Here is a 15,357-nt window from a genome sequence, read left to right as displayed (position 1 = left end):
GGCTCTGCTAAATTGTCTCTTCCTCAGTCCCAGCACCAGAAGAGAAGGTAATCTCCTATCACCTGAAAAGAGTATCTGAATTCTCAATGGCAACTGCCAATTGTCAGCTCTCACACTCATATTAACTGCATGTATATCAAGCCAAGCTGGCTTTTCCAAATCTTTTCAAGAAACCTCCACAAACCAATTTTTCTTTTTACTATTCATGTATTTTAACAGCTATTACCGAAAAAGTTGTATTAGAAATTCCCACTGAGAGGGAATAATTTGTGCCTTGTATTGAATGAAATTATTACAGACAGATTTTCAGGGAAGTCAGAAGAAAACTGTGACAGACTTCTATTCTTGTAAGGCAATACTTGAAATTTCTGTGAGATAACTGCAAAGGTATCCAGCTTATTAATATCACAAAAAAAAAGGAATTAAATACTCCGTGGTAGAAAGGGGGGAAACTACAAAACTGGATCAGAAAAATATCTTACAGATTTCAAAGATCAACTTTTTTTATAGCATTTTTATAAAAAAATAGGAAAAAAAAGAGATTATTTTTCACATGTTAAGTGAATAATGAAAATTTTAGAAAATATTATACCTCATTAACAGTTAACACTTTTACTTTATTAAAATATACATTAAAAAGGTAGACAAGAGAAAGAGCAAGTAGGAAAAATTTAAAGGTAATAACATGAAAAAAAATATTTGAGTGGTCAAAAAGAATAAGTATCCAAATGCAACCAGTGAAATAATAGTAATTTTTAGCTTCCTTACTCTGTAAAATTGTTTATTAATAATGTCTTTAACTAAAATAAAAGAACGGTCCTTTTCGGTTATGTACCATTCTCTCAAATCCATGTGACTGCTGGAGACTAATTTATACACATGCATATGCGCATGTATTCTTAATTCTGAGTTATTGAATTATGAACCCTTCACTGCTTTAATGCCTATTTTCACCCAGAGTAATGACATGCAATTTCAACAATGTAGAAGAAAACATAAAACTAAGTACAGAACTTGATTGTTTTGTCAAATGCCTAAACAACACCTTCACAAATCTGGTTTTGGAAGAGCCATAAATTACACTGCTGTAGATTTAATATATTAGTACATATCTTTGTTATAAAAATAGTAAGATCTTGTGTTATGTTATTAATAAATATACTTTACATATACTGCTACAGGCTAAATGACACTCTGGAAAATATTAGTTGAATTAATATGTCTAAATTCAGTTTCATATCTACTGCATATGTATAGAAGGACAATTTCTGCCAATGAGGACCCTGATGATTAATTTAAAAAGAACCAGTCACAGCAGGAGACTTGGTACCTGTTGGCAAATGTGGTCCCACTGAGCATTGAGATCCTTTAGCTCTGACTCTATTCTGGAAGCAAACTCTGGCTCTGCTTCACTCTTCATTTTCTTCCCAGTCTCATTAACACTGTTCAAACTGGGCTGGATTGTCTGGATATCATTTACTAAAGCCTGAAGGAAGAGCAGAAGATTAGTCAAGCAGCATTCACACAAAGTTTCAGATATGGGATCCCTATGCAAATGGGTCTACATGAGATTCTGGCTCGTCTGGGGTCCAAATCTCCAGTTAAATGAGTAGAATCAATAGACTCATCTATGAAAATAAATTAAAAAGGAATGACCAGCTGTAATGTGGCAAGCTATTGTATACCAAATAAAATTACGTAACTTTTAAATGTTATTATGCACTAAAAAGATATATATATATAATGTAAAAATACATATATTATATCACTTAAAATGCTTCTCTTCTGTTGGTTGAAAACATGAGAAATACCTTTTATTCACATTTCTGAAATAACATTCTCTTATAATGGTGAAAAATAATGATAATTCTTATTTAAATAATGGCTAAGAGAAAATATGAGAGAACTTGCAGTTCTGTAAGATCACTGTGTATGTTTCATAGTATTTACACATCCTGTCAGAACATTTACAGAACTTGTAAATTCCACTGAGCATATCGACAGGGACCATCATGGATTACAAGATTCACTGCACTTACACACTCTGTTGGGACAGGAAGAAGAATTTGCAAACCCTGTGATGGAAGTACCAATACTTCATGATGCTTTAAAACTCTGCTGGGATAACATCCTGGAACTTGTAAGTTTAGTGAAAAAAAGAACAGATATAACTCGCAATACCTGCAAGTTCTTTTGGAACAATCAGAAAAGTTTGTAAATCACATGAGTAACAGATACAGAAAAAAGATCTTTTGGCACAGATTATAAAGATTAAAAAAAAATAAAAAATATGCAACATTCATAAGCTCAACAAAGTAAATAAACAGTTGACTTTAGAGGAAAGTTACATATTATTTCCTGGATTTGATAGTGTGATCCTGCTATAAATACATGAAAAAAAAAATGTCACTGTGTACCTCCTTCAGGTATTAAAGTCTCCTTTTTCTTAACTGAATTTTCCTTCAAACCCAGGACATGCAAAAAATTCAAACACACTGCAGGAGGCAGTCCCCTTTCAAAATGCAGTTATTTTTAGGAACTAGATTTATTTTTAGTAATCATTTGTGTAACTTCTGTATAAGCTCAGCTCATAGAGAAGAATTGAATAACTGCCAAGCAGGCAGGTAATACTCACTGTACATTGCTCAAGTTGCTTTTCCAGTGCTTCTGAGTCTCCAAGGGCAGGCCACTCTTCCTTCAGGAAAACATCCACCTCAGCCATCCACTTTCTCAGTGTTTTAATGTCATTCTGTGTATTAAAGAGACATTTAATTGCATCACACAAAACCTGACTGGCAAGAGTGTAATTCATTCTGACACTACAACTAAAATTCATTGCAATGTAATTTTATCATTATTGAACTGTCTGAAAATACAAACACAGCAAACAAGGAAAACCAATTTTGGCTGGGACTGTCATCAACACTTTAACCTGCACTCTGACCATTTCTGACCAAGTTTAATGTGTCTGTGAGCAGACAACCTTATGGCTCTCAAATTTATGCCTTCTAGATATCATTTATGTTTGGATACTGCATGCTTGTTCATTGGTTCCTTCTATGGCTTCAGATTACTCATACTTGGCATTTAATTCAGGCTCACCCATCAAATGTTCTGTGTTTTCATTTAAACTTCAGAATTCTTTTGGAAGTTATATGCTGTAGTGCCTATTTTTCTACCAGAACACAACACAGAAAAACACCTTCACTATTCAGAATGAAAAAAGCCAATGTAACTGAAAGAGATTCACTTCAGAAACTAAAATCATATAATGACTCAATGAGTAACTTCATTACAGAGTCTCTCAATTACTGCTTCTAGCACTAGAATAGGAATATTATTTCCATAGTCTTTATTTAACTCTTGCAGTTAACAAAAAAAATCTGAACATCAAATACTTGAAAAGAGGGAATGCTGCCAGTCCAGGCAGCATTACATAGGTAATCTAATAACTTGAAAAGTAGAATGAGATCTAAAAAATGCCACTTAAAATTACCTTAAAATTCCATCTTTGATAATCAGATGCACGTATAAAAATAAAACACATGAATGGCAAAAACTTTAAATTATAAAGCATTTTTTCATCAAACTATTTCCATCTCTAATGAAATACATATTGATATTACATGCTATATGCAAAGCTGAGTTAAAGCACAAAAAAGATTGTTAGAATAGCGACTGTGTCCTAAAATGCATACAAATATGCCTTAGCAACTATTATGAGACAAGCAACCAAAGGGAACATTTCCCTAATGTGACTGATATACTTAAAAAAAACAGGTTATCATGGAAAATGAACTGAATAAAATTATTCACACAAAAATTATCAGTATACTCCAGAATGGCAATTATCAAAACACTGTTGAAATATCTACTGTGCATTCCATTATCAACAGTAAAAATATTTCAGAATCATATTCCATAATGAAACTTTAATACCTTTACAAGAATACTTTTAGTTCATTAATGCAATAAAATATATATCTGGTGGGATTTACTTAAAAAGAAATTAGTCTCCTGCCACCAATGAAGATCAAATGTATGACTTGCATTTTTAATCAGATTGTAAATGCATTTTGTTTATGAATACTGATTTCATCATATCCCTTACTGACACATTCCATAAATTACAACAGCTAGAACAATAATCTGGATGAGAAGTCATTCAACAAGCTCAAAAGACAATGACTTTTACATTAGATGTGCACCAGAGGGATTTCAGCAATAAATATAAGGGCTAAAATTTGTGTGCATCAACAGCTCACACTGCTTTGAAAGTTTTACATGAGCATGGTCACAATGCTCAGGACCTTTTCAAAACCAGTGGGAAAACCTCTAAGTTTGGTGAAGGAGTGGGAGTGAAGACAAGAGGCAGAAGGGAGGGAAAAGACAAAAGTTTTAATTTCTTAAGCCAAGAGTGCCTTGCTTTTTTTATGTGGCACTGTTTTGGGAGTAGGGTGGTATCTGTGAGGAGAGGACAGCTGCTGTCCTGTGCTCAACACAGACAATTCCAGCTTCTCCCTTCAGAACCACCACAGGACATGGCTGATGTTGTGGTGGGCCAGTGATGCTCAGTGGCACTGTGTTTAAGAAAGAAAAAAATGTCAGACACACAGAGGAGGAAAGGTAAAAAGTGTGAAACAACCCTACAAAAAATGAGAAGCAGCCCTACAAATACCCAGGTGAGGTTCTAATACTGCCATTCTAAATACCTGAAATACACTTCTGCTTTCTGGAAACTGCCAACAAAATACTACTATATAACAGATGACTCTAATTATGTAAGTGAATTCATTAAAGTCAGTATGGTACAGCTACCTCAGATGCATGAGTAAGTGCTTCAGCTACATTGGAAAAGAAGTAGAGGAACTTTATTTTCAATTTTTAATGAAATTTAAGCCTTTTGCTAATGAAACAACATTGGTAGAAACAGCCACAAAATCAGAATTTGAAGTAAAATCATGTATTCATCAAAATCAAGCAAACATTTAACTACATTTTTTGTCATGTTTTGATATCTCACTTTGGTGTCAACTTCTGAAAGAAACATTTAAATGTGTTCTGCCTTAGTCCCCCAGCAACAAGCCACCATGTATAAGCTGAGGATGAGAAAGTTTGATGAACCTGGAATCGCTGGAGTTTGGTCACACGCTCCTCCAGTTTCTGGCAATGCTCTGCCAGCTGTGCCGAGAGCTTCTTCCAGCGGCCAAGGACCACCTCAACCTCTGAGCGGTAACTCTGACTGACTTCCACAGGGGCTTTCCTCGACAGGTCTTCCACAGTTGTGCTGAGATAGGTCAGGCCCTTCTGCTGCTCTTGCAGAGAACTTTGTAGAGCCTGTGAACAAGAAGCAAGTGGAATTTTGATTAATCTGCTAGGCAATTCTCTTCGTTTCACAAACACAGGCAAGATACAGAGGTCACCTCTGCTAAAACATGCAGTGGCATCATTTACTGAGCAATCTGGAATTGTTTTTCTCATATAACGTAGAAGGGTTTTTTTTGTTGAACTGAGAATATAACCAGAGGTATTTATACATTTTAATAGGCATGATCTACATATATTTGATTAATTTGAGATAGGAATTGACTATGACCCTGATGATGACATTTTCAAAAGACCCAGAGAAAAGATCCAGAACATGGAGAAGAAAAAAATATAAACTTAGAGAATGTCTGTGATATGACATTTTTTATAGCTTCTCAGCACTTTTGCAATTCTCAGCCCAAATTTACTTCATCCAGTGTTATTTTCTATATTCTACATTTTATTTCAGAATATGCATCAAACAATATGTTCATTAGACATCTGAGAGTAGAAACTCTATCAGACATGGAAATACAGGGAAGGTTTGTACCCACTGTTAAAATTTGTTCCACATTTGTGTCTACTTGTAAATTTGGCAGGAAATCTGTCAAAAGACTGTGCTGCATTTTGCAAATCAGAATCGTTTTCATGTCAGCACTGGAAAATGAAATTACCTAAATCTATATTTTACCACCAGAGCTATTATCAAAGGAATATTTTATATACCATGGAGACAAACAAGGGCTTTTCCTGAACATTTTCAGTATCTTATGAAATTGCTTTCCATGGCAAGCACCATTTTAAATTCTTTATCTTCAGGAATGAATATAAGCAAGCAACCACCATCTCCTGAAGCCCTGGCCTAAAACTCAAATGAGCTTTATTTACTCAAGATCCACAGACTTCAGCAGATTTATGTACCAACTTATAGTTCTGTTCCTCTAAATCACTCAGTTGAGACATTTGTGCCCACAGCTTGATCACTCACCTTTAACTCCCTGAGTCTCTGCTCCATGATTTCATATTCAGCAACTGCGACCTGAGGCATGGAGAGTTTAGATTCTGACTGCTGCATCCACACAAGTATAGTGTTCATTGTCTCCTTGTAGTGTGCAGGAGGCAAACTGTCAAAAACTGCATTCAATGGGGAAAAAAAGGGAAGGAAATAAAGGAAGGAAGGGAGGAAGGAAGGAAGGAAATAAAACAATATTTTGCTTCACTATTCAGTTTGCTGACAGATGACACGTGATAAAAGACCAAGCTTTATTGAAGTCTATGGCTGTTTGGCAAGAGATTGCAACAGGCCCAGTGTGTATCAGAACCATAAAAAAAATATTTTTGAAGTAAAAATATTTTGAAAAATGCACCCGCTCCTTCTAATGTTTGAGATACCTCTAGCATTTTATGTGTTGCGTGCCATTTGACTGACCCTGTTATTACAGGTCAGAAGGAAGCCAAGATAATTATTTTCAATATGTGTGTTCAGAGATCAACAGACAAACCATTGTACTTAACCTAAAATCCAATTTCAGAAATGTGTTAGGAACTAGGTTTCCCTTTTATGGCCCATGTTTATGTGTTCAATGTTTCTGTTCAAGGAAAATGTTCCATTAAGGACATCTGTTAAAAGCTTAGAAAATTAATCTTCCTTCTACAATAAAGTTGAATTTTATTGAACTGTGCTTATTGTGCCAACATTACAGCTGCTGCAAATAGACAACATCTGGCACACACATGAGCAACTCATTAGCAGATACATTCCCTCTGCTATTAACAGTTGCCTCTATATTCGCTGAAAAATGTACAGACAAACAGCATGGCTGGTTGGAACTGAAACATTTCCAACTTGTTCATAATAATGAAGAATATTAAAGCTCAAACAAAGTTGCAGTCATTTATATCTCCTGTATCCTCCTCAATATTCTCTGGTGTTTCACAAAGAAATGTACGGAAAAATAATAAAGCTGTCCAAAAAGTAGTTTTGACAAACAACACAGTTAAAATTTTTAAGTTCAAGTTTGCTTGAGTCATACAGCAGTGTTTGGAAAAATGTACTACAGATTTTAATTTTTTAGTTGATCAACAGAATGTGATGTGAAAAAAAAATTTGCATTTCCAGTCAGGTATCATACCAACTTCCCACAATCAGGACAATATCTCTTGTGAAGTATGCACATTGTATAGCAAACCTTCATCATAAAAGACTTGGCTGATGTGATTTAGCACATATATCTGGGGATTTACAAGAGACAGGACTTGGGACCAAGAAAGACAAGAATTCCTTCCCTTGTGAGGTATATTTGTACACAGAAATAAATAAAATACCCAAACATTTTCCATTTCATCCAGTAACATTTAAAATCTTTTCTTTCCTTAGTGAAATTTGTATTGTCTTTGACTCATTTAATCCAAACAATTTCTATTTTAGAATAGAACATACATTTAAACTCTGAAATGCAGTTCAGTATTGTGATGTCATGTTTGACTTCTCCAAGTTATTTCACCATTTAAATGGAAAACCAATCTTATGACTAATGTATAACTTCAAGCACTTAAGTAAAAGAAAGCTGGTTTTGGTAGTACTGAAGAGTATCTCAGAACAGCTGAAAACTGCAATAGCAAATTCCACCAAATTGCATCAAATCATTACCAGGTAACTTTTCTAATAATAATAATAAAAACTTTTAAACCATCCAAACATTTCATTCAGTTGTAATGAATTATGTTTTCTAATATTGGATGGACTAAGTAAGAGTTCAACTGGGATGAAAGATATTGATTTAATAAAACTACTGCCTTTACAATTTGGTTATTAGATATTAACTTTAGAAAGTATCTTTAAGTTGTGTAACCATAGTTTTCCAGTTTCACTTTTCCAGATTAAAGCAGATTAGTAATAATGAAATAGACAATGTGGCAGCAATTTCATCCACAAAGAAGCAGATTAACTTTCAGGATGGCACTTAAGAGCCCTAATTATTTTAGCAGCATATGATGGCAATGGTGAGAATTCAGTCAAGCTCCTGGAGTGGGATTCACATTACCCAGTTATAACTGTCTAAATAATCTAAACCATTTATGGCCTCTCTGTGGGCAATAGGAACCTCTAAATTCACCATGCTAATAACATAAACCCACATTCAAGACCTGTTTCTTTTTATCTTAAAATTTTCTTTGTGATACTAATACTAATGGACTGAAGTCCACACAATAACCAAAGTGTATTAATATGGATTCTGCTGCATTATGTAAAACAATGAATTGGCAATGAGAAAGATGCAGTATGTAAGATCTTCAATATGGCCCTAGTTTAGATATAGCAACACTAGCTCCAGGACAGAACTGTAACAAAATATCACAGGAGGATATATTAAAAAAATGTTACTGTAAAATATCAGAATACAGTTCCCATCCCTTTTTCAGAAGGGAAAAAAGTTTCTGTATGATATGTATTCCACTTGTAGGGAATTCATTTTGGTGTGACTGACACTGTAACCCCTGAGAGCTGACATTCTCAGAATTGACTAATACGTTTGCACTTACACATTTCTTTTAGAGAAAGTCTGTAAATTTCGAAACAGAATGTTCAAATAGACAGTTAATTCTATTTATTAGAAATAAATCCTAACTATCTAAACATGTGAAAATAGCTTTCCAAGTAAGTAAAATACTTTTTTTTTTGTTTTTCCTCACAGCTTCCTTGTTTTTGGTGACCAGATTTTTCAGTGAAAAATATTTTCCCAAATGAGAAGTGAAATGAGAATAGTTATCTCAACAACTATCAAATCACACTGGATAGGTTGCTGTGTGTTTCTCCTGAAGTCATTACAAGTCCCACTGTTCATCGCACCATCACAAAGACAATAAATATAATCTATGGGACCTAAAACGTACTATTTTAGTAAAGACTTATTCCCTGAAATAAATTAACAAGATTGAACTTCATGTATTTCCAATAAAAATCTCCTCAGTAGTAAATGCAATTTAAAACCAGCCTGATGCTTTCATAACTTTGCTTTACTTATTTTCCACTACAGATACTTGAACCAATTCATTAAGGTCTTTATACTGATGTCTTCATAAAAGCTGTGATTTCCTTCCCCTACATTTTTAACCAGAAAGTCTCAAAGTGGAATCAGAAGAAATCTTGTGTAATACTTGGTCAATGTTATGCAAGTAATTTAAGACTTGCAGTACTCTTTGTTATAAAGCTCTTGAAAGAAACAGAAGGGAATAATAGAATTACAGAGTGGCTGGAAGGAACCCTGAAGAACAGCCAGTTCCATTCCCGGTCTAGTGGAAGGCAGGGACACCTTCTACTAGATCAGGTTGCTCAAGTCCCATCCAACATTGCCTTGAACACTTCCAGGGAAGCCCTTCTCCAGTTCTACAGGACCTATTGTAAAGTAAATATCTTTTAAAAATATAATTATTTTTAGGTGGGTTTATTTTTTTTTTGTCCATAAAAAGATTCATTTTTACCACTGAGGAAAAGGATAAAATCACCTACAGAGTAGAGGACATTACCTCATACACATTCATTTCACAGGTTGCTTTGTCCTTTTGATCTTGATTTAAATAAAAATAATTACCGAAGGAAATGTGTAGGGGGGAAAAAAGGAAAAGAAATCGCTTGCATGCTACTTATTAAAACAATAAATTCTCACACACATCTAAACTGTATCTTCAGTTTGAAAGACACACTTAAAAAAAGGTTAAGCAAACTTTATCCCTCAAAATCAAACAGCAGTGAATATTTTTACTACTAAATAATAGTTCAGGTCTTAAAAAAAGACTTATAGTAATGAAATTTTCAGGATACTTGCTTAAAATTTTCCTTTCTCAAGTCCACAATGATTTGTGAAAGGTTATTTTATGTACCATTAAAATTCCACTGACACTTGCAACCCATTTCCAATGCACTTAAAGCATCAAAATAAGTTAGCAGTTCAAAGTTTTAATCAAAGCAGAATAATTACAGATTAAAACTCCAAATGGTCATCATACTGTTCCAGTTACTGTAGTTTATTATCTTATAAAATTATCCAAAGTTTGAATTGCATGAGCTCTATGCAATCCAACAATCTAAGATACTGTACTAATCGATTAGAGAGAATAATGATGAGCGTGCAAAATAATTTTAAGCAAGGCACGGGTAAATAAAAAGTTTAAAGAATCATTACATGATAGAGAAGGCAAAAACTTTCTAAAGTACCTCCTGAAATAAACAGGAGAAACATCATTTGAATGTAGATGAATAATTCATCATTATTAATAACAAGAGCAATGATGACAATGATGACTTCACCTTTGGGAATGACTGATCCTGCAAAGGTAGAATAAGAACTTGAAAAGAAAGCACAGTGCATAAATTTATGAAGCAGAGAAAAATGGAAATAAATATGACTTTTTCTTTGCCACCTCAATCTTGACACTTTCAGCTTTATCTATGACAATAGCCTTTTTATTTTTAGTTACTTGCTAAAAATCTAACGATTTTCCAATTTCCCTCAGAAGAAGATGAATCTCAATGAGAACATGTGTCTGAATCAAGGCCATGACAGGCTAGCAGCTCAATGCAGCGAGACTGAAAAGCAGAGCACCTTAATGGAATTTGGTTAAGTCACAGAGCTAAAGGAGTGCTGGAATGAATCAGCTGCTACCCAGGAGGAAGTTTGAACCAGGGAGCGTTCACGTACTGATGCTGACTGTCAGCTCTCCCTGGGCTCAGGGGAATGGGAGGCTGACCATGCTGCTTCTGAGAAATCTCTCTGACATAGCAGCAGTTAATTTCAAGACTAATAAATATAGTGTAAAAAACCTCCTTTTTCACCAGGGCATTACAAAATCTGAGAAGCTCCTTGAGAAATCAGGTTATTCATATTTGAATCATTGGCAACAGTGTCAATTTCAATCCCTTGTGTAGATTACTGAAAAGTTTTAAGCTCAATCTGACCTTTATTTTTTCTATATACCAATATTCTAGACATTAAATGTGTTTGGGGAGAAGAGAGAGCTGGAATGCTGGATACATCACATTCAAAATGACATATGGATATACAGACATTCTATAAAGAGAGAAAAATTAGGTTCCATTTCTTAATATTTTATGAGGTTGTATCTCTTGCATAAACAGCACCACAAAATAATGAAAAAACCCCAACCAAATAGGTTTCAGAATTTAAAATAGCTTTTGTAACTGGAAATGCTAATCAAATTATGGAGAAAAACATGAAAGAAAATCTGAGTTAGTCTGTAGTATTATTTTACTGACAAATCTTCTGTGCAGCACAGAGAAACTACTAAGCACTCTTGAATATTTATAAAAAAAACCCCAAAACTGAGGTGATATCACTTTCAAAAAATCACAAACAAACCCTAACCAAACAAAAAATTTTTGAGGGAGACAATCTCCAAAATTAGAGAAAACTGTTTATGAGGGAAAAATTCCCTTGAAAAACAGAAGAGCTAAATACCCTTATCCATCAGAAAAGATAATGAAACAATGGAATATTAACAAAAAACACCCCAAAAAACCATCACAAAATAAACAAACCTCTTATGACGGACAAAAAGAAATATCTTTTTAAAATAAAATAAATCTTCACCATGGATCCAAAAAGAAAAATATTTTTAAACACATGTAAGTTTTATGTATATGAAAGAAAAAAAAAAAGGATCAAATCTTATAACTGATCTGCAATACATCATTCAGTCTTCAGGAGACTTTTTCATCTGCAGGAAATAATTAATACCAATAATTCATGTAAATAAAAGACGGCAAGATCTAAAATACTCTAACAAAATTTCAATGTTTTCTATTAAAGTAAGGCCAGAATAAGGACAAGGGGTATGGCCCATCTATATAACACAAGAAAAGCAGTAAAAACTGTCCAGGGCTCCATGCAATATTGATTTAGAGACTTCTTTTCTCTTGAACTGAAGGAGATTCTCCCCAGCCTGTTCAGTGCTTCCACTTCATTACAGCTGTTCCTGCAGCTGGCCATGGCTCAGGAGGAGCTGACTCCAGACCAGGATGGGGAAGGAATACCCAGGAAGAACTTTACTAAGCCCATGGCATCACACCTCAGGCAGTGAACACTTTTTGCCTTACTGGACTAATCAACTGGTTAATTCATGACCTCTCACTACAGCAAAATATAAGGTGGCAAACCAAACAATTATGGATGTTTGGAGAGAGAAAATATCATAAAGAAGCCAGTATTGATACTATATTTCTGTTGGGAGAATGGCAACTTGTTTTCAGCATGCAAAACATAGTCACATTAATGGTTTTATACATCTTGCCCACTGCTCATCTTGAATTTAGAGTAATTAAAAAACTTTAAAAATAAATAAAAAACACTCCTTAATGTAAAATTTCTACAATTCATTCTTTCACCACTTGCTTTGGGACACTTGTATTTTATTCCTTCTCTTCTCCAACACATCATCATCTCTTCAGTTTGCATATGTGGACACATGTAAAATAACTACAGCACTGCAGTAATGTAGTATTAAAAAAACAATATCCAAGAGTCTCTGTGAAAGAATTTAGGAGGAATATTAGAAAAATCCACTAGAAGGAGCTAGCACTATGTCAAATTTCAAATCAGTATAATAATTTAGAGATATCGGTGATTTAAGTGGCAAATAATATCTTTGTTGTTGAGAAAAGTTGAATTTTTTTTTCTCTGATACTTTATTAATTTCATAAGCTAACACAGAATGTGTACAGTAATTACTGATATGCTATATATCATTAATTAGCAATAGTTAACTTTCTATTTTGGTATAATGTTTGCCCCTTTTGAAAAGTTCATTTTACTAAAAATATCACAATGTTATAACTGGCAGTCATGTTTTGTGTTGCAAATAAGAAAGACTTGGCAAAATGATGAAAAACTAGATATTCTGAGGTGGTTACTCTCTTTGATGAGATTTATAGAGTTAAATCTGTGAAAATCTAGAGTGGATTCAGTCCTGTAATTAAGCTGTCTTTCCTCTCTACCTACTGACAGAGATGGACTGCCTTGTCTTGTAATCCAAATAAACAAAGGCAGTTTTATGGTGCTAAAAAATATCACTGTATCTGTCCATAAACATGCTAACAAGAGGAAGTTTGATGGCAGAACTAGGTTGAGTGGAAGCTTTGCTTCTGAATAGTGTACCTTCCCTTAATTTCTTAATATAAAATATGGAATAAACTGGTAATTTTAGAAAGACTAATTCATTTTCAAAAAAGAGCACCTGAATTACACTACTGGTTTAGTATCACAAAAGCAAATATAAAACTGGGAAAGCAAAATATAAACACTTATTCTATGTGTTTTAGGCAAATTGACTTCTTGTCAACACTTACTGGTCTGTAGCTGCTTTTCTCTGGCATGCATGTCAGCAAATATTTGTTTGAAATGGCTGGTAAAAGCAGCAAGGTCAGCATCCAGAAACACTGGTCCTTGTTCTTTCTCTTTGAGTACCTGACTTTGAGCCTTCAGCCGTTCAATCTGAGGCTGCAGGGTTGACATTCGAATGATTTCATCCTGCACATTCAACAAAAAGAAAATAAAAAAGTCAAGATATGGCTACCTAAGAAATTAAACCACTATGCCATGCCATGAAATCAGCACTGTGCATATTACACAACTGTTTGACTTTCGATTACATTAGTTACAATACAAATAAGTTCATAATTTTAAACCTTTCCTCACAAATAAATACCTCTACTCCCAATAAAATTGTTGATTGATACCACTGCTTAAAGTCACCTTAAAGTCACTTTCACAGGACATTATGCTCAAAGAAATTAAGAAAGATTGTACATTAAACTTTCAAGCCTCAGAAACTTCCTATTCATATGAAGCTGGAAAGAGAAAAACTCCACATGTACACATCCTGGACACACATCTGGTAGATTATGTACAGACTAAATAAAATGAAGAAGAAAAGGGGAGATGAAGATGCCCAGTGATTTCTAGCAGCCTCACAGTAACATATTAGAGGCTGAGGTCAAGATCAGGATAGCACAGAGCAGTTGGAAGGGACTTTCATGGAACATCTATTCCAAAACCCTGATTACTTCAGGGTTGACAAGATAAAGCACATTGATAAGGACATTTTCCCGATGACTGATAGGCTGGGGGAACCAACCACCTCTCCAGGAAGCCTTTTTTTACACTCTTGAAACACCCTCCCAGTCCAGCCTAAACCTCCCCTGGCACAGCTTTGAACCATTCCCATGCATCCTGTCTGTCCCTGCACACCAGGGAGAAGAGATCAGCACCTTCCTCTCCCAGGAAGCTGCAGAGAGCAAGAAGGCTGTGCTGTTATACCTTGCGTTGTGACATGTGCAACTACAGAATACAAAAGAAATGAGCAAAGTAAGCCAAATGTACAGTTCATAGCACAGATATTTAAGGAAAAGTTTTCTGCATGGGAACAGAAATATCTGTAGGCACAATGCCAGCTTGGAAATACAGCTTGGAAATACCTGAAAATTGAAGTAATAGCATAGAACTCAGTTTGGATTTCAATATATTCTGTTTGAGAACTTCTGGAGACAGAGATTTCCTAAAGTCAATCTTCTACAAGTATGTAATGCAATATCACACCTCAATATATTCCTGTCAATCAATATTGGCCTGTAAGCCCCCCACCCACAGAACTGTCTACAGTAAGACAGAGAAGCTGTGGTGCAGCAGCACACAAACAAAAAACAATTATGGAAAATTATAAGTGAATTGGTGTGACAGTTTTTGTACAACTTTGTGATTCTCTCATACTGTGACAGAAGAATATTCCCCCACCTGACTACACAACCCATACAGAATCAGAACACAGGGTATGTAAGAAGCAAAGTGGTCTGCAAGGGCAGAATTTTGGACTTGAAGATAATGTTCTGGAACAGAGGTGATGAGCAATATTTTCATAATGAGGAACCAAAGCCAGAGATTTTTACATGAAAATGAAATATGAAGAAGACTTTAGGCCCACAGTTCCCTCTAAGAGTCTAAGTATCCTAATAACTAAATATTTGGGGCAGAGTTTTAA

The 15,357-nt window shown here is 34.6% G+C and overlaps 1 protein-coding gene across 12 annotated transcripts in view; it reads right to left on the bottom strand.

The window, feature by feature from the left end:
• Positions 1-15,357, bottom strand: part of DMD (dystrophin) — a 1,134,919-nt gene that overhangs the window by 632,063 nt on the left and 487,499 nt on the right. For all 12 annotated transcript variants that reach the window (XM_015620877.3, XM_015620912.3, XM_015620930.3 and 9 more), the window contains 5 exons: positions 13,670-13,850; positions 6,296-6,441; positions 5,125-5,337; positions 2,636-2,749; positions 1,331-1,486 (listed from right to left, as the gene is read on the bottom strand). In XM_015620877.3, coding sequence (XP_015476363.1) covers positions 1,331-1,486; positions 2,636-2,749; positions 5,125-5,337; positions 6,296-6,441; positions 13,670-13,850 — 810 coding nt within the window. The remainder of the gene's footprint in view (positions 1-1,330; positions 1,487-2,635; positions 2,750-5,124; positions 5,338-6,295; positions 6,442-13,669; positions 13,851-15,357) is intronic.

The sequence above is a fragment of the Parus major genome, chromosome 1 (genome assembly GCF_001522545.3).
Source record: "Parus major isolate Abel chromosome 1, Parus_major1.1, whole genome shotgun sequence".
NCBI lineage: Eukaryota > Metazoa > Chordata > Aves > Passeriformes > Paridae > Parus > Parus major.
Note: the sequence above shows the minus strand (reverse complement) of the source record. Positions and strands in the feature narration are given on the sequence as shown.